General features: G+C 44.9%; 1 protein-coding gene across 5 annotated transcripts in view; it reads right to left on the reverse strand.

The window, feature by feature from the left end:
- LOC121322412 (diacylglycerol kinase beta-like) overlaps nucleotides 1-25,841 on the reverse strand; it is a 48,944-nt gene extending 23,103 nt beyond the window's left edge. For 2 of the 5 annotated variants that reach the window (XM_041262339.1, XM_041262343.1), the window contains exons 1-16: nucleotides 25,507-25,841; nucleotides 14,091-14,485; nucleotides 11,633-11,709; nucleotides 9,502-9,522; nucleotides 8,202-8,352; nucleotides 7,373-7,435; nucleotides 6,542-6,799; nucleotides 5,912-6,070; nucleotides 5,154-5,203; nucleotides 4,941-5,015; nucleotides 4,669-4,788; nucleotides 4,351-4,468; nucleotides 4,173-4,261; nucleotides 3,939-4,055; nucleotides 2,446-2,544; nucleotides 2,039-2,152 (exon numbers count right to left, since the gene is read on the reverse strand). In XM_041262339.1, coding sequence (XP_041118273.1) covers nucleotides 2,039-2,152; nucleotides 2,446-2,544; nucleotides 3,939-4,055; nucleotides 4,173-4,261; nucleotides 4,351-4,468; nucleotides 4,669-4,788; nucleotides 4,941-5,015; nucleotides 5,154-5,203; nucleotides 5,912-6,070; nucleotides 6,542-6,799; nucleotides 7,373-7,435; nucleotides 8,202-8,352; nucleotides 9,502-9,522; nucleotides 11,633-11,709; nucleotides 14,091-14,160 — 1,581 coding nt within the window. In that variant the 5' untranslated portion in view covers nucleotides 14,161-14,485; nucleotides 25,507-25,841. The remainder of the gene's footprint in view (nucleotides 1-2,038; nucleotides 2,153-2,445; nucleotides 2,545-3,938; nucleotides 4,056-4,172; nucleotides 4,262-4,350; nucleotides 4,469-4,668; nucleotides 4,789-4,940; nucleotides 5,016-5,153; nucleotides 5,204-5,911; nucleotides 6,071-6,541; nucleotides 6,800-7,372; nucleotides 7,436-8,201; nucleotides 8,353-9,501; nucleotides 9,523-11,632; nucleotides 11,710-14,090; nucleotides 14,486-25,506) is intronic. The other 3 variants (XM_041262340.1, XM_041262341.1, XM_041262342.1) reach the window with 3 other exon arrangements.
- Nucleotides 25,842-26,665: the final 824 nt, after the last annotated feature.

Consider the following 26,665-nt stretch of genomic DNA (forward strand, 5'->3'; position numbering starts at 1 on the left):
CAGCACTCCATACACAACTGCACCCCAGCACTCCATACACAACTGCACCCCAGCACTCCATACACAACTGCACCCCAGCACTCCATACACAACTGCACCCCAGCACTCCATACACAACTGCACCCCAGCACTCCATACACAACTGCACCCCAGCACTCCATACACAACTGCACCCCAGCACTCCATACACAACTGCACCCCAGCACTGCCATACACAACTGCACCCCAGCACTGCCATACACAACTGCACCCCAACACTGCCATACACAACTGCACCCCAACACTGCCATACACAACTGCACCCCAGCACTCCATACACAACTGCACCCCAGCACTCCATACACAACTGCACCCCAGCACTGCCATACCAACTACCCCAGCACTTCCATACACACTCCATACACAACTGCACCCCAACACTGCCATACACAACTGCACCCCAGCACTGCCATACACAACTGCACCCCAGCACTGCCATACACAACTGCACCCCAGCACTGCCATACACAACTGCACCCCAGCACTGCCATACACAACTGCACCCCAGCACTGCCATACACAACTGCACCCCAACACTGCCATACACAACTGCACCCCAGCACTGCCATACACAACTGCACCCCAGCACTCCATACACAACTGCACCCCAGCACTGCCATACACAACTGCACCCCAGCACTGCCATGCACCCCAGCACTCCATACACAACCGCACCCCAACTGCCATACACAACTGCACCCCAACACTGCCATACACAACTGCACCCCAGCACTGCCATACACAACTGCACCCCAACACTGCCATACACAACTACACCCCAGCACTGCCATACACAACTGCACCCCAGCACTCCATACACAACTGCACCCCAGCACTGCCATACACAACTGCACCCCAGCACTGCCATACACAACTGCACCCCAACACTGCCATACACAACTGCACCCCAACACTGCCATACACAACTGCACCCCAGCACTGCCATACACAACTGCACCCCAGCACTCCATACACAACTGCACCCCAACACTGCCATACACAACTGCACCCCAGCACTCCATACACAACTGCACCCCAGCACTCCATACACAACTGCACCCCAGCACTGCCATACACAACTGCACCCCAGCACTGCCATACACAACTGCACCCCAACACTGCCATACACAACTGCACCCCAGCACCCCAGCACTCCATACACAACTGCACCCCAGCACTGCCATACACAACTGCACCCCAGCACTGCCATACACAACTGCACCCCAGCACTGCCATACACAACTGCACCCCAACACTGCCATACACAACTGCACCCCAACACTGCCATACACAACTGCACCCCAGCACTGCCATACACAACTGCACCCCAGCACTGCCATACACAACTGCACCCCAGCACTCCATACACAACTGCACCCCAACACTGCCATACACAACTGCACCCCAGCACTGCCATACACAACTGCACCCCAACACTGCCATACCAACTGCACCCCAGCACTGCCATACCAACTGCACCCCAGCACTGCCATACACAACTGCACCCCAACACTGCCATACACAACTGCACCCCAGCACTGCCATACACAACTGCACCCCAACACTGCCATACACAACTGCACCCCAGCACTGCCATACACAACTGCACCCCAGCACTTCCATACACAACTGCACCCCAGCACTTCATACACAACTGCACCCCAACACTGCCATACACAACTGCACCCCAGTACCCTTTGTTTATTGAAAGGAGAGCTTGTATTTCTCCAGGTAGTTTGGAATCCATACACAACTCTTTGAGATGACACTGGCAAACGTGCATGGTGAATTCAAGACTGCGTTGATGCTGCCAGTGCGTCAGTCTCAGTGATGAGTATGTGTTGTTTATGTGTAGCTCTAAATTCTTTATGCTAACATTTTATTCAGTTTTTTTCACTTCCTTTGCCAGGAATCAGATCTGAATTGCTATAGCCCTCTGTCTGAGTTCTCCTTCTCCATAATGCAAAGTGGAATCAGCTGGGCAGTGGGTCTGCGATACCTGCAGGCCCTGGCCGTCCACCGTGGTGTGGAATTTGAAGCTCTGGCTGCTGTCATCAGGGCTGGTGCTGGATGGAGACTCGCCTTCACTGCGCTTCAAATTGGACTGGCGGTCCTGAGAGAGGGATAGAGAGAGGAGCGAGAGGGGCAGAGAGAGGAGAGAGAGACACAGAGAGACACAGAGAGAGAGAGAAAAGAGAGATAGATAAGGGAGAGAGAGAGATGGGGTACAAAGTTTAGAGGCGGTACAAAGACCTTCCAAGGATTCTCAATGTAATATTTGTTTATATCTGATCTCTATACAACACCACTGCTGAAAACATTCATACAAGCAGAGAGAGGGCCCAGTCTCCAGTGTCCCACTTTGCACCCACCCCTGTTATCACCCCAATGGGCACAGTCTCTTACCAGCACCACAGGGCAGATGCAGGAGGGCAGCAGGGTATGGTCCCTGAGAGAGCCTCCGTCACACTCCGGCTTCACGTGGGAGGCACACTTATTGTGGAGCTGAGGAGAGATGGAACATGGTCAATGTGCTTGAACACTGGGCTGTTTGAAGGTCTTTACAAACTTTCTGTTACACCTCAGAGATTTACCAGGAGAAAGTAACTTGACGGAATCGACGTCTGTTGCTGTGCAGCTTTACAAAGCAATTACAGAGAGAAAGAGAGTGAGAGAACTAGAGAGATGAGCAGAAAGAGGGGGTAACAGAAAGACTAGAGAAAGAGGAGGAACTGGATTTTCAAAACGATTAGTAAAAATCAGACAGGTGATTGTTGTGTAGCACTGTATGATAAATATTTTATATAAATTATACTTCGAGGAATTATGTATCAATCGATGCAATTTGTTTGAACCGACTGAACCGAGGCCATTGTCCTTTCTAATATAAGAACTAGACAATGACAGCATCGGCTAGACAGAAAAATAAGCCAGAAGCTTTTCAGCATGCAGGCCAAGTTCAGCCTTCAAGCTGAGAGAGCCAGTCAGCAGGTGGTTGTCTGTGAGGTTACAGGTGTTATGTAGGAGAGAATGAATGTCTGGAAAACTGACAAGCAGCTCCACCTGCTGACCATGAACTGTATTACTGCAGCATCTTCTATTGTGAGTGTACAGTTTGACTTGATGACAAATAATGTAGGCTGGGTGCTTTTAGGTGCTGTTTATTCAGTATTGTTTCAGCAGTGATGCTGGATTTGAAAAGGTATGCTGTTTGTTTGCTGAAAGGAGAGCTTTTATTTCCCAGGTAGTTTGGAATCCCAGTCATTATTGCAAAGCCTGTAGCCAGTAAAAATACCTTTATGCTGTTTGGACTCAGTGAGTGAGTTTTTCTCAACCTGCCTTCATTGCTAGTAATGGTCATGGAACTGGCGTCTGTTTGTTGATAAGTAACCCAGCTAAAGCATGTGGACTCTACCTAGATCTCTGATTGGGTAAACTGGAGAGCCTTTACATTCATTGGCTAATATGGTGTGACCTCACAATTCCTGATCTAAAACAATGTTTGTTGATTCACCAGAAACAATGGATAGTTAAAGTCTCCTTTTTTTTTCTTTCTTGCTAATCTAGGCTATTCTTGGTAATAAGACAAACGATCTTGCACATATTATGGGCCAGATTTTCAAAGTGTTTACTCAAAGTGTTTACTAGAACCAAACACCTCAGTGATACAACCCAAGTTCTGTTAAACACACTCAAGATGTGCATTTTTTAACAGGATTTCTTTCTCCTTTAAAAAAAAAAAATAGAAGTTAATTAAAGAATTGGAGGAAATGCTTTGAAACTATGGCCCTATATTTCATTCTATTGACGTCATATATTTTGTTTTTTAAAGTAGTGTTTTGTGATGGAGGTGCAGGTTCCCAGCCTCCCAGCAGGGGGCAGTGTGTGTGTGTACTCACAGTGATTTGACACCAGACGCAGTGCATCCCAGTCAGCCCCTGGTAGCACTTAATGCTCTTGCGGCATCGGCTGCACTTGGTGGGCGAGTTTCCTTCCACCCAGATGTGCTGCATAGTCTGGAACAGAGAAACCAAATCAGCAGCCTGAGCTTCAGTATTGAAGTACCTGACCTCACGATAAAGCAATCTGACCAGCATTAACCCCTCAGTCCCCCCGGTGTGGCGGATACTCACGCTGCCCTGTCTCCTGGATTTGGTGTACGTGCTGATGCAGGGGGCAATGTCTTTGGACACGCACCTCTCGTGGACTGTGTACTTGCAGACTGAAACACACAGACAGAGGGGGATAGCTTGAGAGCACACACAGCTTGAGGCGAGAGGGATACAGTGAGCAGAGGCAGTAGACACTCACAGAAGCAGCACAGGCCCTGCTTGCGCACCCCCAGCAGCATGCTGTGGCAGTAGTTACAGTACGCCGGCTTGTTGAAGTGCTTCAGTCTCCACATGTGCTGCCCGTCATCACGCACGTTCTGTAACCAGACCAGACACACAAGAGAGCTGCCGTTTGTCTAGAGAGCAGTCAGGGGTGAGAAAGGGTCTACTCACTCAATCAGGTTTTCATACCCAGTCTGGGAACAATAGTAAGAGGGCAACATTATTATAAGGCCCTGCTTTGTGCTGCCATGTTATGACTGTGCTTGCGAAGTCTTTCGAGACAGTTTGTACTCACAGTCTCCATGCCCAACAGCACCAGTAGAGGAATGGTGGTCATGCCCCCCCGGATCCACTCCTCCAGAGTAACTGTCCCGTCCCGGTCATAGTCAATCTCCTCCATCATCTCCTGCAGGATCTGAGGGGGCAGGACAGGAATTCTGAGCCTCTGAGCGTACTCCACACTCAAAAATACACCCTCTCCGCTATCCATCCCAGTGTGTGTTGGCCTCTACTATATAAACATATATTATTTTATATTTTATATGGGACCCCCTGCCCACACCTCACCGGTCGGAGTTCAGTGGAGTCCCACTCTAGGTATTCAGCCACGTGGACCATCTGGTTGATGATTCGGTCGAGCTCCTAAGGAGACAGACAGACAGACAGACACCAGGGTGGAGAAACCTCCTTCATAAATCCAACAAGCATTGTCATCACCACACTGACAGAGAGACAGACAGACAGGACCATCCCAGAGACATACAATAATCAGCTACTCACCGAGCTGTCAAGCAGACCGTTCCCATCAGCGTCATACAGCCGGAACGTGACTGCAACAGAACGGGGGGGGGGGGGGGGGTTAAGAATGGCAAGCTTCCCTGACAAACACATGGGAGGCTGACTCTTTGTAAACAGGAGCACACACTTATGATTGTATTTTATTATTATGATAGTTTTTTTTTTTTTTTTTAAATAGAAAGCATTAACCAGCCTGTGTTTTAGCAACTCCAGACAGCAGCAGCAGCATTCTGAACCAGAATTCCTGCAGTGAGGTCAACAGAGAATCAAAGTGCTGCTGCTGATTTACCACTAGAGAGTGCTCTTGCACCACTGCTGCTCTTGGTCATCAGTCTGAACCACGGCACTCACACACACACACAGCATGCAGTCTATTTAACATACAGACATATAATCTACTCCCACAGGCTGACACACACACAAAAACATACAGAAACACACCCTCATCGAATCACACACACTCCCTGACACTAAGACCCACTTAAACCCAGACAGACAGATACACACACACTCAGAGACAGACTCACACACACACACACACACACATACACACATACCCACTCAGACACACTCACACATACAGACACACACACAGATACACTCACACTCACACAGACTCACACACACACATACACACATACCAACTCAGACACACTCACACATACAGACACACACACAGATACACTCACACTCACACAGACTCACACACACTCACACACAGTAGAACAGTAGCTCCTCACACTCCAGCTTGTCCTGGGGTCGGCCTTGCTCCAGCAGGGACAGGTAGCAGACAATGTCCTTTAGATAGACCACCTGAGTTGATGGCAGGACGGACCCCTTCAGCTGAGACTGGCTCTTCCGCAGCGGCGCGCTCGTTTGTTTCTCTGCAGTCTTACACTCTGCGTTCACAAAACAACACTGTGCATTCATAATGATCAATATAAAGGAATGCATGCACCTGTATCCATTTCCAAGGATTGGTTTTGATCGCTTGATTTGGCACAGTGGGGATGCCAGATCCTTAAACTGGCCACATACCACTTGAGTGACTCTGCTGATTTTCAAGCAGGGTAAAGAGGATCAGATACCACCAGCGGAGCAAATCAAAATGCACCAGAGGTAATGGAAAAGCCTACAAGGACTCAGGGCAGTGAGGGCGCTGTGAAAGTTTAAATCTGTTCAAATCTGCTTGGCTGCCTAGCGGTTTGTAATGTGTGTGTGTTTTTTTTTTTACATTAGACTGTAACTGGGATGATTATAAGTATACCTCAGGACTGTTCAAGAGAGTCTAACTGTGTTGCAAAGTTTTTGGAGATTTGCAGGGCACAATTTGGAAACTCTTAAGTATGATGAGACGGCCGCTAGCGTACCTGGAGATTCGAGGTTGAGCAGGGAGGCTGGAGACATCCTGGAGGGTCCGAGGGAGCTGAGAGCTGCTGCCAGGCCTCCCCCCGCTGAATGCTGCTGCAAACAGGGGGACCGCTGTTGGGTACAGGGGGTATTGCTTCCCCCTGCAGACTTCTGGGAGGAGGATCGGGAGGAGGAGGGGGATGCAGCGCCCCCAGCGGTGGCAGTCTGGTCCGGAGTGTGGCGCCCCATTGCACTCAGGATACTCTTCCCGTTCATGCCTGGATGTGGAACACGCCCCGAGCAGGGCAGGATTACGTGTTAATATACAGACCGTTGCAGTGCCCACTAACACAATGAAAAACACGGATGCATCAAACTACAAAGATATAAACATGTCCAGCTTCGGCAATGAAAACGAAATCAGGGCAGGTAACACACTCTGTGATGAGCATTGAAACTATAGGGGATGTGCAAGGTGTAGTTTCCCCTTCATTTGTATCATTGTGCAGCTGACCTTGTTTTATTTAGTTTGAAAAGTCTCTGAAGCTACAGCCCTCAGCAGCAGCCTTCTCCACTGCATTAGTCCCATGTAAAACTCATCTTAACACATTCAGGACTGTGCACACAGTGCGCCCATCTTAATGTGATCATCCTTATGAACAACTAATTCATTGAAGCCCTGATGATCAACAAAGAAACACCACACACACAGCACAGCACCAACAGCAAGCTGATCAGTCCCTATTGGTTCAACACAGCTGGGATGCTGTTTCAGTAAGCCAGGAACAAAACCTATAGACAAGCACAGTGTGATGGTGATCACAGGACTGTTTGGCTTAGACAGCCAGTACCTGTTATAGGGGCACAGGCTACTTCAGTCTGGATAGAGAAGCCAGTGTCAATCGACCGGGGCTCTGCAGAGGTGAGAGAGAGAGGGCATGTAGAATAGAGTTCAGCAGAGAGAGGAGAGAGGAAAGGGGAGTGGTGGGAGGACGGGAGGACAGTGGAGGGGAGAAAGAAAGGAGCAAGGTTTGGGAGAGATGGGAGGGCTCAGCACACAAGAGAGAGGCAGGGTGTCTAGAGCAGAAGTGGAGCAAGGCAGGGATATGAGACGATGAGCTAAGAACCAGCAAGCATCCCTCCACACAGCCAGCGATGCTCAGAGCTGAGAACCAGCAAGCGTCCTCCACACAGCCAGCAATGCTCAGAGCTGAGAACCACCAAGCATCCCTCCACACAGGCAGCCATGCTCAGAGCTGAGAACTAGCAAGCATCCCTGCACACAGCCACCATCCCCGCAAGCTCATTGTGGGAGTGAGATCATGTCTGCACACATACATTAATACATATTGTGTACATCCTCTCTACTAAAAGAGCAACAATGTGTAGCCAAAGTAGCAAATTTAGAGGTCTAGTTATTCATTACACTGACACAAGATGGCACCAAAGAAACGCAAACTCTAGATGACAAGAAAATCTCACGTCTCACGTCCAGTTGGGGGCTTGAGGCCAGTACAGATTATTTGTGTATTGCTGTATTTTTGGAGTGTACTGTTGTTCTCACCCATCAGATTACCCTGTAGGGGTCGGTATTGAGTCAGCTCTGCCTTGTTGTGTTGCTGTGTTGCAGTACTTCCTTGTATTGTATTGCTGCTATGTTGTAGTTATCCAGACTCTTACCCATCGCATTGCCCCCGGATCGATGCTGCTCTGGAGAGCTCTGGCAGGTTTTGCATTTGAAGGACATGAACAGATGCTGACACAGCTCCTCTGGAATATCATCCTCCAGGTATGTCTTCATGAACAGCTGGAATCCCTCGTAATCGATCGGCTGAGAGAGCGAGACAGGGGAAGAGGGGGGAGCATTTGAGTTAGCTTCATATGCAATATTCACTCAAGTGACTGTGTGTGAGTGTAAGTAGTGGGAGGAAGGGAGAGTAGGGTGGAGTGCGTGGAGGTGAGGAAGGGTGGAGAGTAGTGTGGAGTGCGTGGAGGTGAGGAAGGGTGGAGAGTAGGGTGGAGTGGTGGAGGTGAGGAAGGGTGGAGAGTAGGGTGGAGTGCGTGGAGGTGAGGAAGGATGGAGAGTAGGGTGGAGTGGTGGAGGTGAGGAAGGGTGGAGAGTAGGGTGGAGTGGTGGAGGTGAGGAAGGGTGGAGAGTAGGGTGGAGTGCGTGGAGGTGAGGAAGGGTGGAGAGTAGGGTGGAGTGCAGGGAGATGAGGAAGGGTGGAGAGTAGGGTGGATTGGAGAGGGTGGAGGGGAGGGGGAGAGTAGAGTGGAACAAGGGGGTTATGAGAGTGGGGGAAGAATTGAGTGGGGAAAGGGGGAGGGAGTGGGAGAGGGATAGAGAAAAGGAGTAGAGGTGGAGGAACTAACAGGAGAGGGAGAAGGAGCTGTATTGTTGCTGGCTCCAGTTTTTTTTATCCCACTGATGATGCTAGCTTGCCTGTCTATGTTCCCATTAGCTTGACTTCAATTATCAAACAGGAAGTTATTAGCAAAACTTAATTATCATTGTTGAGAAATATACATGAGTACAAACGGGCTAGAGAGTCACTGTGCTTTTAATAACATCTCTGAACTAATCGGATCTCTAGAATCCTTGCAACTGATCCAGCTATTTAAAGCACTTTCATTTACCTGTGTATCATTGAATCGCTTGGCTAAGATTATATTGAAACATCTACAGTATATCACAAAAGAAAAATCCAGAGAGGCACCGAGGCACTACCTATTAAAGGCTCAAAGGGTCTGAAGAAGGCTCGGACAGTACTGGGTCTACTTTCCAATTGCATTTGAGATTTGTGACAGCATATGAGAAGACCAGCAATCTGTACACATGCACTATTTGTCCAACCAGTTTGAGGATGGAAAGTCAATGGAGAGACAGTTTGCAGACAATCATGCATTATGAGGACAAGCTGTTAAAGCATGCATGCTACAGACACACACACAATCCCAGAGATCTAGAGGAAAAGCTTACTTGACTGAGAACATCTTGCTTCTGCAAAGCATTGAGGTGGAGAGTGAGACAATTTATTTTCAGCAGAGAGAACATAAGCAGCAGCTCACAGCACAGAGCAGGTGTGGGTGTGCAGAACCTGATGGTCTCTTTAAAGCCTTTTTGCAGCACTGTGTGGTCAATTCAAATCCCACTACAAAATGCTACACAGCCAGCAACATCCGTATATTTGAATTTCAAAAAATACATTTAAACTGTATGTTTTTTTGCAGTCTGAGAAACTCGGTGCCAAGACACTGCATTGCTGCATTCTGATATGAGCTGATTGTCAATGCAGAGTCTGCTGTCGGGAAGGCAAATCGCAATGTGCTGCTCAAACACCTGTCAAGAAACCACAGCCTCCAGAATGCATCTGAACTAACGGCACTTCCTGCCAAATGAACGCCCTGAGGCTCATGTGTGAAAAACAAGTTGCCTTGCTCGTTTATCATGATGCAATCACAACACTTGAAATTAATTCTCTTTTTTGTTACTCTCTATTTGAGTTAAGAGTTGTTTTTACCAAGCTGTTTACCAAATGTTTCCATTTTTGTATTCTTGGTTTGCTTGCGTAAGCTAGCTGTGGATTTGCAGAATAATTTTTTTTAACTTACTGGAAGAGTGTATTAGGTATTGTTTTCTACAATGGTCAATCATAAGCACTGGCGTCTGAACCGCAGGGGCAGGGGGGGGGGGGGACTCCCCCCACTCTCATACACACATGAAAGCAATTGCAGGGACGGAAATATGTGTTTGCCCCCTCAACTCTGCATCTCTTTATGGCATGTAAGAGGTATATCTATATTAAAAAATGGATCAATTTCCTTTAATCTCCATTCTGAACAAACAGCATGATAGGCACTAATGCATGTATATCAGAGATTTTTTTTACTTTCGCTAATTCATTTTAGCATCCTCATGAACGTCCACTCAGCTCCTAATTAAAATATACAAAGTTACCGGTACTTTTATTGTTTACATGTTTTACTTTTATGCAGGAGGTAGCTGAACTGAGTGAAGAACAGTTTTGTGGTGAAGCCCTAGGGAATGCTCATGTGTTCCTGTACCTACACTACAGCATGAACTCAAACAAAAAGCCTGCAACAGTTTCAAAATAAAGTCTGTCTGTAAGACCATGCTTGGTAGTGTCTGAAGTAGTTTGAAATTGAATGCCTGTAAACCGTAAACATGCAGGTATATCTAGGCTTGCTTTTGTGCTCCAACTTTATTTACTGCAGAGTATTCGGTTCCTGGCGTGGGGCATTCCTTTCAGAGGGACTAGTGTGGCAAACTTTTATTTTTAGCTTTGTTTTGTTTTGTTTATTAAATGTGACACTAGGGCCACCATTGCTGGTACTCTAGTGTCAGCACCTGTGTTGAAATGAAATCTGCACTCCTGTGTGGTGTATCAACACCAGTGCTCTGTGCCTGTCTCATGATTATTCAGTGACGACCCACACAAGTAACATCACCCTGTTACACCCCTCAATCGTAGAAAATTTCAACCACCACCGATCATAAGGTAATGATGTTGTTTTTTATTTCAAGTGTTGCCGAACCCCCTGAAGTATTTACAAGAAACACATTGCTTTAACTTTGCTGTGTCCCATGTTGTCCTTACAATTGTAACAATTGTTTTTTCAGCATATTCTGGATAGCTTTGATACATTTTTATCACGCATCGTAAGAAAACAAACTGAGAAATTACATTTTTCCTTCGGGAATGTTCGAGAAGAGAGTTTTTTTCTTCTAAACATTCCAGTGCTCTGCAGCAATGCTGGTGCTGTGATTGAAATGTGGGAAAGGAAAACCAGCATTGTTGTAGGAGGGACCCTAATCTGGATGCACGGCGATCTTTAGACCAGTGTTTTGTTTTCCTGAGTAAATTTTGAGAAATGAATTACTGCCCAGTTGATTTACAACCAATGCTGCGTGATTCAAATTTCACGCAATGCGTTTCTTATAAACTCTGCAGGATGTTCCATAACACTTTCCTACACCGGCATGTCTTTTCTCTTGAAAGCACCAGTCCTGGTTAAACATTGCCCTTCAGTGTAGTGCCGGGGGTGCACACATTGACAGCCTTGCTGACTGTGCTGTCAATGCTCAGTACCTGTGCTGGGTTGTATTTGGACAGAACCCCGTCGCCATGAAACTCCTTCAGCACATCCTTCAGCTGCTTCGTGGAATCTGCAACGACAGAAACACCTTGGCTTTCATTCTAATATCCTCTACAGTAAAGAAGTAGATTATTTCAGCACTTAAACACTCGTAACATCTTCAACTAAACAAATGAAGCTTCTTGGTTTGCTGGCCTTTCCTTCACTGGCACATGCTGGGAGAATGGCTGCTTACTTGCATAGTTTACTGGAGCGACTTAAGATCCAGTCATTTTATTGAACTGGTTTAATCCCATGCAGGGTATCAACAGTTTTATGTTCATGATTGATTATTGTTTCATTATTGATTTTTTTGAACTGCTTATTGATTGTGTTTGATGTTGTGTGCGGTGGTGTTGTGAGCCCCTTGCCAGGTCATCATTGTAAATAAGAATGTGTTCTCAATTGACTCGTGTGGATAAATAAAGGCTTTGATTGAGGATTGATTGCACATCAGTGATCGTGGATCCGGTGCTTTTGAATCCACAATTCAGCTGAACCTTTTACAAAAGCAACGGTTACTTCCATGTGTTATTGTTTTAGTTTAGTTTATTCAAAAATAGAAAGCTCATTATTACTGTTGTGTGGCAGGTTTATTCACACATTGCTGTTTGTTTGTTTTTCTCAGGAATACAATGGTTGAAGGTCACCTGAGATTATTTCTCCTCAAAAGCAACAACAGACAAAGATGAAGTTCCGAGTCCCTGTTCTGAGTCTCTGATCCAAATGTCTGTTCTGAGTCCCTGATCCAAACCCTTGTTCTGTCCCTGTTCTGAGTTCCTGTTACGAGTCCATGTTCCGAGTTCTTGTTCTGCCCCTGTTCCGAGTCCCTGTTCTGAGTTCCTGTTCCCGAGTCCTGGTTCTGCCCCTGTTCCGAGTCCCTGTTCTGAGTTCCTGTTCCCGAGTTCTTGTTCTGCCCCTGTTCCGAGTCCTTGTTCTGAGTTCCTGTTCCCGAGTCCTTGTTCTGCCCCTGTTCCGAGTCCCTGTTCCGAGCCCCTGTTCCGAGTTGCTGTTCTGCCCATTCCGAGTCCCTGTTCCAAGTCCCTGTTCTTCCCCTGTTCTGAGTTCCTGTTCTGCACCTGGTTGTATTGACCCCCAGCATACTGTTCTGTTTTCTATAGACCCTCTGGGGGACTCATGTGTCACACAGTTACAACATTGCAAAACAACAACATTTTTGTAAGAGTCTAATAAATATATTGTTTTTGTGTGCTGCAAATATTTCTTTTGCACATGTCAGTGGGACTGAAAAACAGACCTGATTAGACCCTTAAAATCTCCTTTATTCAATGGCCCAAGGTATCCGTGCACCCTCACTTGCTCTTGCTGCAGCTGTTCAAACTCTGCTGGGCTGAGGCCCACCCAGGTCCCATCGCCCATCGTCCTGCATCGTCCACTTTCACTGTATTAGAGAAGGTGTCTGTGTACTCACACTCACTGTATTAGAGAAGGTGTCTGTGTACTCACACTCATTCTATTAGAGAAGGTGTCTGTGTACTCACACTCATTCTATTAGAGAAGGTGTCTGTGTACTCACACTCATTCTATTAGAGAAGGTGTCTGTGTACTCACACTCGCTGTATTAGAGAAGGTGTCTGTGTACTCACACTCGCTGTATTAGAGAAGGTGTCTGTGTACTCACACTCGCTGTATTAGAGAAGGTGTCTGTGTACTCACACTCATTCTATTAGAGAAGGTGTCTGTGTACTCACACTCGCTGTATTAGAGAAGGTGTCTGTGCACCCTCACTCGCTGTATTAGAGAAGGTGTCTGTGTACTCACACTCACTGTATTAGAGAAGGTGTCTGTGTACTCACACTCGTTCTATTAGAGAAGGTGTCTGTGTACTCACACTCGCTGTATTAGAGAAGGTGTCTGTGTACTCACACTTGCTGTATTAGAGAAGGTGTCTGTGTACTCACACTCGTTCTATTAGAGAAGGTGTCTGTGTACTCACACTCATTGTATTAGAGAAGGTGTCTGTGTACTCACACTCACTGTATTAGAGAAGGTGTCTGTGTACTCACACTCGTTCTATTAGAGAAGGTGTCTGTGTACTCACACTCACTGTATTAGAGAAGGTGTCTGTGTACTCACACTCGCTGTATTAGAGAAGGTGTCTGTGTACTCACACTCGCTGTATTAGAGAAGGTGTCTGTGTACTCACACTCGTTCTATTAGAGAAGGTGTCTGTGTACTCACACTCGCTGTATTAGAGAAGGTGTCTGTGTACTCACACTCACTGTATTAGAGAAGGTGTCTGTGTACTCACACTCGCTGTATTAGAGAAGGTGTCTGTGTACTCACACTCGCTGTATTAGAGAAGGTGTCTGTGTACTCACACTCACTGTATTGGAGAAGGTGTCTGTGTACTCACACTCGTTGTATTGGAGAAGGTGTCTGTGTACTCACACTCGCTGTATTGCTGCAGCTGTTCAAACTCTGCTGGGCTGAGGCCCACCCAGGTCCCATCGCCCATCATCCTGCTCGTGAGGTCGGAGAGATTATCTGCGGGGGTGTCTGCAAGTGCTGGTGCTGTGCAGCCTGCACAGTGACATCATCCTGACTGCAGGCAGGGAGGAGGAGGGAGGAGCCTCAGCAGAGGGTCAGATGGAGCCAGGCAGGGTCAGAAGAGGAACAGTGGGATTGGGGAGCTCACTGTCTTCTCATCTCAATGGCTGCACGGAAACACTCAGCTCCAGAAATCACTCGATGGGTCTGAAATCTTGTGTCTCACTGATCCAGAAATCTCTCTGCCTTGGCTGGGATGCCCTTGATGTCAACTAAGTTGAGCAGAGTGAGGGGACCTGGGAAAATAGGGAATTTCAACTGAGTTTCACAGAATTACATTGGAGTTAGATCTTAAAAACAAAAGTTTTTTGTTGTTATTTTCTTCTGTTTTTTCTAGTCCTGCAGATATTTAAAAAGTAAAGGTGACAAATTCCCAATGAATGAGTGGAACCCCACTGACAGCCAATGCACTGGAATTCAATGTTTGAGGCCAGGTGTAACCCACTAGCGTGAAAGAATTTCATTTTTAACAGGAATATTTTCTATTACAACGCATCACAGGCCCTGCACTGAGCTTATGAAAGACTCAGGATATTAGGAGGAACAGAGAGGGAATTCCGCATGACTATATTTAATAAACACACAGTATTACGAGGACCAAAATAAACATGTTCAAGAGAAAACTAGATATGTTTCTAGAGAAGAGAGCGGATTGGACATTTCTACTGCCATACAGCAACTCAGATGACAGGAAAAAAAGCTTCCAATCTGCTTTTAAAACACTCAATGCAAACGTTAATTGCCAGTGATTGTTAATGAATTAATTTATTAAATACCTGCCGAGAAATACTTCTTAAAGGCAGTTATGAGTATCAGCACACCCCTAAATAAAACTTATGTGACCTTATTGCCATATTGAGGTTATTTGCCATAAGCAGTGTTTAGAAATGAACCCTTTTACTGCCCCATTGTTTTACCTTTAACCTCTGGCCATATTAATATAGACCACAATCTGTGACATGCCTTCTTCACAGCTGGCTCACAGCTGTATTCTATGATTCTATTAACCCGTGGCTGCTTTGGTTTGGCTCACAGCTACTCCCATGTCTAGTTTATGCGGCACTTGCGATCGGTATCTCAGGCATTTACAGCCCTTGAGCAGCCTAGCCGACCTCACTGCCTGTGTGCTATGTGATTAATGTAAGCTCAGTGTTACACCCGCTCCCTTGCAAGGCACGCTGCCTCATGCTTGCAACATGTCAATAACAGCCACGGTTCAGTCAGGTAATCAATATGCAGCTGCTTTACAATGAAGAGCAGTTGGTTCCAGTCACGCTGGGATCACATTGCACATACTGAAAGCACCAAAGACCAAGATTAGTTACCTTGCTCATTTGATTATTTGCATTTATAAAGTACTTTTCAAATCACTGCAGAGACTGGGTAGTCTAATGAGCCCTTTCTCATGTTTAAAGAACATTTATTAAACTCTGTCATCTCAGGACACATCATAGCATGTGCCAGCATCCTGGATGACTTTTGGTACAACACTGAATATGTTTAATATATCTATCTATCTATCTATCTATCTATCTATCTATCTATCTATCTATCTATCTATCTATCTATCTATCTATCTATATATAACATTGGATCAATAATATATCTATATATCTATGTAGTAAAAGGAAACTTTAGGGAGGTTGAAACCATGTACAGCCTCATTCATAGAACTAGCAAGAATATGTTCTGACTTCAAGAAAAACATATTTTTACTTTTTAATGATTTTCAGTGTGGAAGAAACCCAAACTTCTGTCATTATTATTGTATTGTATTACCTGCAAAAAGTATGCTAATTTGCAGTACAGCTCAGTTGTGTCATGCTGCCTAAGCGCATTGTGGTGTGTTTTAACTGTAGAATGCCCATTCTGCTGTTTGAATTCACAGCCCTGCCACTGCAGCTGTGCCTTGCATCAGGTCGGTACTCAGCCAGTGAGACTGGGCCTCCCCTCCTCTAAGGGAGGGATTCCGTTTGCCTGACTTGTCGCCTAGCAACCTGATGTCACAGCAGTCTGCTGCACAGAGGAAGATTAAGGAGACAAGTGGGTCAGTGTATACAAAACGAGGTCTGCCAGGATCCTGCCCTGGCTGGATCTTTGCTCTTGTTATTAGTATGAGTTACAAGATCAATCCTCTCTGATTTCTAAATGTATATTTTGACTGAGGACTGCCATAACTGGGGCGTGTGAAAATATTCAATTTGTCCAGAAAGGTCCAGGAGAAAATACAGTGTTTGTCTTCTTTGTCTATATTTCAAATACGTGGGAATTAAAACACATAATCACATGTCGTTTACAAGTGGGTCCTTGGGGGCAGTGGCTACACAATTGCTGTTTACCACAGTCAAACAGGACATTACGAAAAAACAACAATCCACCCTGCACAGTCTTCAACAGTACAGCACAAAATCACACTGCACAGGATTCAACAGTACAGCACAAATCCACACTGCACAGGCTTCAACAGTACAGCCCAAATCCACACTGCACAGGATTCAACAGTACAGCACAAATCCACACTGCACAGGATTCAACAGTACAGCACAAATCCACACTGCACAGGATTCAACAGTACAGCACAAATCCACACAGCACAGGATTCAACAGTACAGCACAAATCCACACAGCACAGGATTCAACAGTACAGCACAAATCCACACTGCACAGGATTCAACAGTACAGCACAAATCCACACTGCACAGGATTCAACAGTACAGCACAAATCCACACTGCACAGGATTCAACAGTACAGCACAAATCCACACTGCACAGGATTCAACAGTACAGCACAAATCCACCCTGCACAGGCTTCAACAGTACAGCACAAATCCACACTGCACAAACAGGATTCAACAGTACAGCACAAATCCACACTGCACAGGATTCATCAGTACAGCACAAATCCACACTGCACAGGATTCAACAGTACAGCACAAATCCACACTGCACAGGATTCAACAGTACAGCACAAATCCACACTGCACAGGATTCAACAGTACAGCACAAATCCACACTGCACAGGATTCATCAGTACAGCACAAATCCACCCTGCACAGGCTTCATCAGTACAGCACAAATCCACACTGCAGTCAAACAAGACATTACAAAAAAACAACAATCCACACTGCACAGGATTCATTAGTACAGCACAAATCCACACTGCATAGGCTTCAACAGTACAGCACAATTCCACACTGCACAGGCTTCAACAGTACAGCACAATTCCACACTGCACAGGATTCAACAGTGCAGCACAAATCCACACTGCACAGGCTTCAACAGTGCAGCACAATTCCACACTGCACAGGATTCAACAGTAAAGCTCAAATCCACACTGCACAGGATTCAACAGTACAGCACAAATCCACACTGCACAGGATTCAACAGTACAGCACAAATCCACACTGCACAGGATTCAACAGTACAGCACAAATCCACACTGCACAGGATTCAACAGTACAGCACAAATCCACACTGCACAGGATTCAACAGTACAGCACAAATCCACACAGCACAGGATTCAACAGTGCAGCACAAATCCACACTGCACAGGATTCAACAGTGCAGCATAAATCCACACAGCACAGGATTCAAAAGTGCAGCACAAATCCACCCTGCACAGGATTCAACAGTACAGCACAAATCCACACTGCACAGGATTCAACAGTACAGCACAAATCCACACTGCACAGGATTCAACAGTGCAGCACAAATCCACACTGCACAGGATTCAACAGTACAGCACAAATCCACACTGCACAGGATTCAACAGTACAGCACAAATCCACACTGCACAGGATTCAACAGTACAGCACAAATCCACACTGCACAGGATTCAACAGTACAGCACAAATCCACACTGCACAGGATTCAACAGTACAGCACAAATCCACACTGCACAGGATTCAACAGTACAGCACAAATCCACACTGCACAGGATTCAACAGTACAGCACAAATCCACACTGCACAGGATTCAACAGTACAGCACAAATCCACACTGCACAGGATTCAACAGTACAGCACAAATCCACACAGCACAGGATTCAACAGTACAGCACAAATCCACACTGCACAGGATTCAACAGTACAGCACAAATCCACACAGCACAGGATTCAACAGTACAGCACAAATCCACACAGCACAGGATTCAACAGTACAGCACAAATCCACACAGCACAGGATTCAACAGTACAGCACAAATCCACACTGCACAGGATTCAACAGTACAGCACAAATCCACACAGCACAGGATTCAACAGTACAGCACAAATCCACACTGCACAGGATTCAACAGTACAGCACAAATCCACACTGCACAGGATTCAACAGTACAGCACAAATCCACACTGCACAGGATTCAACAGTACAGCACAAATCCACACTGCACAGGATTCAACAGTACAGCACAAATCCACACTGCACAGGATTCAACAGTACAGCACAAATCCACACTGCACAGGATTCAACAGTACAGCACAAATCCACACTGCACAGGATTCAACAGTACAGCACAAATCCACACAGCACAGGATTCAACAGTACAGCACAAATCCACACAGCACAGGATTCAACAGTACAGCACAAATCCACACTGCACAGGATTCAACAGTACAGCACAAATCCACACAGCACAGGATTCAACAGTACAGCACAAATCCACACTGCACAGGATTCAACAGTACAGCACAAATCCACACTGCACAGGATTCAACAGTACAGCACAAATCCACACTGCACAGGATTCAACAGTACAGCACAAATCCACACTGCACAGGATTCAACAGTACAGCACAAATCCACACTGCACAGGATTCAACAGTACAGCACAAATCCACACAGCACAGGATTCAACAGTACAGCACAAATCCACACTGCACAGGATTCAACAGTACAGCACAAATCCACACTGCACAGGATTCAACAGTGCAGCACAAATCCACACAGCACAGGATTCAACAGTGCAGCACAAATCCACACTGCGCAGGATTCAACAGTACAGGACTACCACACAGCCTGCTGCTGCATAAGAAGAGTTGTATTTTTTCAGAGTAATATTATGCTATGGGGTTTTATGCCATGGTTCATAGAGAACATGCAAAAAGATGAGTCACAAGGAGATCACACGATAAATTACACTGCACACTGAAATATTAACAATGATAAATCCACACTGTAGGATTCATTCAATAATTGTAAGATAAGTGAGTTCCCCAGCATCAGTGGTGAGCAGCAGAGCGGTGGATGTATTGATTGAACCAGGAAAGGTGCTCTTCATATTAAACTTGACATCAGCAGTACAGCACAAATCCACACTGCACAGGATTCAACAGTACAGCAGAGTGCAGCACAAATCCACACTGCACAGGCAAGGAGCAGTGATAAACATTCAACGTACACCTGCAATAAACACAGTGAGCACAAATCCACACAGCACAGGATTCAACAGTACAGCACAAATCCACACTGCACAGGATTCAACAGTACAGCACAAATCCACACTGTAACAGGATTCAACAGTACAGCACAAATCCACACTGCACAGGATTCAACAGTACAGCACAAATCCACACTGCACAGGATTCAACAGTACATTTTAGAGTGCTCAATTACAAGATTCAACAGTTTCCGCCCAAATCCACACTTACTACGATATCCCAAAATAACGGTACTCCAAGTATCTCTTGTACGTTTTCTACTCAGGTGTTCCTCTAGTGTGCTATTAAATAACGTTGACTTTTTCATAAGGACTATGATAAGAAGATATATATATTATGCTATATATAATATATATAGAGAACATTCATAAACACACTGAGTTAAGAAAAACATTTACACAGTGCAGCCAGGAGCTTAAGTTGTCTGTTAAGTACTTGTGTGTGTTTCTGAAGTACTAATAGAGACCATAAGCAAGCACAATCTTGGAATTCCAAGAGAGTAAATTGTGCTTGAACTGTAGTTCTCACGAGACCGTTCCTCGTCACTATTTGTAAGTTGCTGGACTTATTTGTGTGACTAAATTTTTTGTAAAGTGGTGTCACGTCGGTCCTCGAATTCAACAGACAATTCATGAACACACACAAAGACTTCATGATTTCTCTGGTATTCGTTAAGTTGTGGTTTGCATCTTTTATTTTTCTTTTTTATTTTAGAGTGCTCAATAATTTTATCCACGATTTTCTCCCCAATTTAGAATGTCGATTCATTTTTTTCTCGTCACAGCTCAGGAGAACTGAAGGTCCAGTGGGTGTCCTTCAATCCCACAACCAAGCTAGCTTCCTCTTCTACACCCAGGAACTCAAGAGCGAACCACTGGAGGACAAAGGCCAGCCCTGCTGGTGTCCTCCTGATCTCACTAGGCGCTTGGCCGTTAGGGTCTGCTGTAGTGCGATGAGGGGAAAACGGCTCCTGCCAACTTTGCCTCCCTAACCCACAGGAGCGCCAAAGCCAATGCGACGCTCCCTCCGTTATCCCCAGCAATGACCGACTACCTTGCACAGCCAGGGCGTGAAGTTGCACTCCCCTGACCGCGTGACTCACCCTGCACATTACAAAGCTTGAGGTTTGTAGCAACAAACAATGTGTCTACAGTTCCTCAGAACCACTGGGGTAATGTAACTTTTGTGTGTGATTTGAGACAGTCTTACACAGGTGCAGGTGACGGATATTAAGGAGCACTGATACAAGTCCTGTAGGGAGATGCCTGTGCCCATATTACACTGTGCCAGGCTGTCTGTGACTGCGAACTGTAGTTCATCTTGTATCTGTCTTTAATACACTGGCAACGACATCTGCTTCTGAAAATAGCCTGTGAATGTTCTCCCAGTGATTCTAATTGTGCTTACCTGCTTGTGATTTACAGGTGAATGTTAAAATGAAATGTGCCATGTACTCTTGCCTGATAAAAAAATAAATAAAATAAAATAAATAATAGCCAATAATCTATTACAACACAAATTGAGCTTAACCCGGTAATGATAGCGTGTAATTAGGTCACCCAGCCTAATTATACCGCAGTGTAATTAATTACAGGACTTTCAACAGTCCAACTGCACATACACCACAATTCAACTCCAGTACACCTTCAATCCCACAAATGTAAAGAAACAAAACGTTTTTTCCCCTTTGGTCAGAGGTAAAAAGCAGTTTGCTAAATAAAGCTCAGTTCAAACTCTGCCCCTCAAATTGCACACTTTTAAGCAGAAATAAAAATAGTTGCATTGAAGAGAGGGAATGCTTTTAACCGGGTGAACAGGAAATCAGTTTGTATGCATTTCTAAATATTAAGCTACCTTGTATCCCCTGTGAAAACAAAAAACAAGCGACATCTGCTCGAATGAGAATGAGTTCACGGACAGAAAGAGTTCACGGACAGAAAGCCGTTGCCCACAGAACCTGCAGCCCTGAGTGTAAGGTTGTAAATAAGCAAATCCATCCGGACACTGGCACATGTTTCCAGTGGCCAGGGAATGGTCTTCACAGCTCTGCTGAGACAGGAGTCTTGCTGCTGGGCTGTCGCTGCTGTTCCCTATCTATGGAAGCCCTAATAGAGCCCTCCACTGTGTTGGTTAGGATGTCATTTAGAGCTGGCTGATAGCGCTGCCTCGCTCCTCTCTCAGCTCTTTCTGTCGACATCCTGCCAGCTGCTTCCCAGGAGACTGGGTCAGGAGTTCAGAGTGTCACCAGAAATGTTACATACCTTCAGACTTGATACTGTTAACAAGGAATAAGATTAGCTGTTTCCCACCCTAGATCACACTGTAATTCTCTATGGGATCAATAGCATTATAATACCGTGTTAATGACCCATGTCTGTTGTAAAGATTCAGGTTACAAAGCAGTTATACAATGCTTACAAATACCTTAGTCATATGTTACAGCACTGTACTGCTATAATAGCCCCTGTGTATTATTAATAATAACAGGACAGTGTTCTATACACATTATTTATTACCCATTTATAAACCCCTTATTACAAAGTGTTACCAAGCGCTCCACATCTGAGTTTGCGTCTGAGTGTTACCATTGCACAGCTTCCTGATAAGGAGCTATAGGCTGTAATGTATCGCGGCTCCAGGGGGAACAATACTTACCCAGGTTAGACACAGACAGTCCTATTATAATCGATCAGCACACACTGACAGCTTTGATAATACCATTTACTTATCCAAAATGAGGATCAGAAACTGATTTCTTTTCTCACTCATGTTTTCTTCTAAAAAAGTCCCAAGTGAATGCCTTCCCCCCTATGCAATTGAGGGCTGCGTTTCAGTGACAGCTTGCTTCCCTTTTAAAGGCAGCAACTCGCCCTGGTCAAAAGAGAAGCCAATCTCCATTCAGTGAACTATCCGCTCAGATCTCCTTGTTACGAACGCTAAACACTCCATTCACAGCACCTCAAACAATGAGCAGGTGTCTTAATACGCAACCTCTCAGCTTTCTAGTACTGAATTAATGAGCAGATTAATGAGTGCCACAACTAAATGTGACCCAGTTGATCAGAGCAGCACAGAGTGCATGCCTTGAATTATCAAAGCCAGCAGATCAATGTGCTGTTACTGAGGGAGAGTGTTAACTTGCACAAAGCTCTGTGCAGGCACTGCAAGCAGCAAACTGATTGTTTAAATAAAGACCTGTGCTGCTGTGCCATCAGGCAAGTATCCTGCTTTACCTACATGCCGTGCTAATAACTTACTGTAATTAACAGGGTTTTAAACAGCAGATGAAAAAGCACCGAGAACATCCATGCAGGCTTTTACAAATACAGTGACAATGGAGTTAGCAGGGTACAGGATCAGCAAAACAAAACGCTACATGAATCAATGACAATACTGGTTAAAGAATGAATAAGCCTCAAACAAATCAATGCAATATAGAACTGCTTTTTACAAAATAAGGGAGCACACTAAGGCTAGGGTTAGGGTCTTTTCTGCGAATTGATAAATATGAGGCATTCAGATGATCACTGTCTAGCGTAGCTGATTTACATCAATGTAGTTCATCACCTGTGCAGTGGGCTGGGTCTTTATTCAGCTGTCTGTGTTTAATACAAAAATATAACAAAGAAAATGAAGAACTCACTATCAGCACAAAGGCACTTATGAAGTAGTACATAATTATTTGGTAAAACCAGAACAATAAATGAAGGTCCTCTTAATAGAACTTATATTTGCATTATTTAAATTTGGATGTAATGAAGCAATATCTTGTAACAGTCGCTTCTTTTAAAAGATGTGATCTTCTATTCAAGATTCTAGTATCAGAATTTTTTTATTTTTAGGAATTTAAGTTATAAGTATATTGCTTTACTGGGCGCTTTGTATTTGGTGCCACTCTAGCAGTTCCTGCATGGTTCAGTTTACAAAGATTAACTACTGTCAAAAAACATCCAGTCCCAATCACAGCGGTACTAGGTGCTTGACATGCCTGTGTGATGTTTGATTGCTGTCCCCACATTAGCTTCTTGGAAATAAGTGCTTAATCATATTTGTTTTCCTACTGGTTTAACACACAACTGACACTCTAAAGCATGTTACATTCCATAAAACATTACAGGGCTAACTGGAGAACTTAAAACAGAAACATGCTTTGTCAAAATCACAAGTATATCCTGTGGAAAATTGAAATGTGGAGATCTTAAAATCTTGTGATCTCATCATAACATGTTTTTGCTTTTAAAAGGAAAAGAAAGAAAGGCAAGCTAAACAAATATAAAATTATAGAAGTTATTATTATTAAGATAGTTTCAGATACACTGAATGCATTACTGCATTGTCACTGCACATGCAGCATTGGTGCTTCAGTCACTGAATGATCAAAATGCTACAAAATGCGAGCCTTAGAACGTGCCACACTTTGTGCTTTCTTGTCATTGCAGAATCAAATGAGTGACACCTTCCTTTATTCATGCCTTCTACCATCTCCCCCCATTTTCAACAACTTTTCACATGGGCACACTGACGTCCAGATGTATGATATATTACTGCAATGTTTATTCTAGTCCTGGCACTGGTACAGTCTCCTGAGAGGGGTTATGGTCCCCTCTGCTTACAGGCTTGGATATATCATACATTTACAATCAGTAAGCAAGATGTACAGTATATACAATTTACATTGCAATGTTTACCTTGCTCATTAAGGCAAAGAACCTATTCATCTTTCTGGGACTTTACATTGACTTTTGCTTTGTGATAGTAGTGGGGGAACAACTGTTTTTTTGGGGTTTTTTTGCAAGTGCAGTGCAGTGAAGATTTCTTTCTGCTGGAAGTGAATGAGGCGTGCAGCAAATACATTGCCTGGGAGCTCCTTGGCACAGAAGCTTTGTTTTTCTTTTTCAATGATTCTAGGTTCTCTCTGGCAGGAGAGGTAAAAGCAATGAAAAACACAATGACCCATTGCTGAAAATAAATAAAACACAATACAACTGCTGGCACAACACATAAAAACAAGCATGTGTGAGTTATACATGCATGTAAGTAACATACATAACCTGCCAACAACATCACTCCCAGTGGTACTCTCAATAACTTGCCATCACAATTGGAAAAGCGGTTCTCTAAATACTTGTAAAAATGTGGGTGTGATAGATGAATATACACCTCCATGGTTCCCCTGATTCTGACACTATAACTTGTGCTAAAAAACATCTGCACGAAATCTGACCACACCTGGATTAGCAGTTCTCTGGTTAACTCTTGTGTATGTAAAGGTGCCTCCTCAATACCCCCATGTTTCTGTATATGCATCTCAGCAGAGGTTAATAAATACCATAGGCTGGTGTACTTCAATAACTATGATACTAATCTATAGTCTCGCGTATGCATGCAGGATACCTCTACTCATTTTTAAGGAGCTGTAGAACTGCAGTTTTATTTCACATGATACAGGATGGGCAGACCTATAGCATATGAATAAAAATGTACTATATTAATACATTAGATCTGCAGCTTTGTACAGTAATAAGCAGGGCTGTAGCATTGTCTTGTACCGTAATCATACATATCTTTGTCATTATGGAAGTACAGCACAGGTTATTTGGTAGTGCTATTTTTTAAACAATGTATTACAACATACTGTACAGTAAATAAATAACAGCTAGTCCCAATAGCACAGCAGACTGCTCTGGCAATCAGAAGCAAGCTGAATCTCAGTAAGATCCCAGCCCAGTTATATCAGATCGAGCTGGCTGAAGCAACCGCCACTGGGCTCATGAATTGCATTGTTGTAGGATGAAGAGGAGAGGAGCGCTGGTACTTACCTTCTCAGTGCCTGTGTCTCTGGTATCCCTCTCCTGAAGCGCTCAGCTGCTAAACCCCCTGCCCCAGCTGAACAAGCACCATGCTGCACAGGATCATCTCTACTGCTGCAGAGAGGAAGGAGGTTTCCTTCTGTTCTTATAACAGCCCATTCACTGATAAGAGAAGAAGACAGGTAGCAGCCTACCTTCTCCAACAAGGTCCTGCTCCCCCTTTTTTTTCCTTCCTAAATGTCTTGTGTTTTTGCTGCAAGGCTGGATGTTTGTGCACTTTGTGACTGTCTGTTTTCACAGTGCTCTCTCACCCTCCCTCTCTCTCTCTCTCTCTCTCTCTCTCTCTCTCTCTCTCTCTCTCTCTCTTACCCTCTCTCTCTCTCTTACCCTCCCTCTCTCTCTCTCTCTCTCTCTCTCTCTCTCTCTCTCTCTCTCTCTCTCGCTCTCTCTCCCTAACTCCCTCTCTCTCGCACTCTCTCATCAACACTGCTGTGTCACATCACAATCTTATAGTTGTCCCTCCCCTCGCAAACCAACCACCAGAGCTTCTCTCTCTCACACTCACAAACAGCTCTGAGCTCTGAGAGAGAAGAGAGTTTTTGTCGAGACTCGAGAGAGCTCCTCTCTCTCTCTCTCTCATCTCTCTCTCTCTCTCTCTCTCTCTCTCTCTCTCTCTCTCTCTTCCTGCATCCTGTCTGTTTGCATGCTTGTAAATGAGAATGCTTTCTCATTCTAAAATTCCCTAATACAGGACCACTGAATTTCCACGACAGAGACAACCATTACAAGAAGTGTCAGGTTTACAATGGTAAATCCAGTCATGCCTATACATCTTTCTGTTATAAAAATAGCAATAATCCACTCTGAAACATCCATAAAGAACCGACAAAATACAAAGGTTTTTGGCAGCGCTACAGTGTTGTATTTTGTAACAGTTGTGGGTTGCTGCAGTGAGGGAGGGGGTGGTGAGTTTGATTGTGTGTGGGTGGCTGGGTGTTACAATGCCCTCTGACGAGGCCTGTCTGCCGGGGTCTGTGGCTGACTGTTCTGAGAAAAGGATTGAAATGCCGAAGTTCAGAGGTGAGGCCCCTGGGGGTGTCTCCTGATCCCCAGGAAGCAGTCGGATTGGCTCCTGGCCTTTCACACCCCGGATCGCTCTGTGTGTGTG

This window comes from Polyodon spathula, chromosome 10 (assembly GCF_017654505.1).
Source record: "Polyodon spathula isolate WHYD16114869_AA chromosome 10, ASM1765450v1, whole genome shotgun sequence".
NCBI lineage: Eukaryota > Metazoa > Chordata > Actinopteri > Acipenseriformes > Polyodontidae > Polyodon > Polyodon spathula.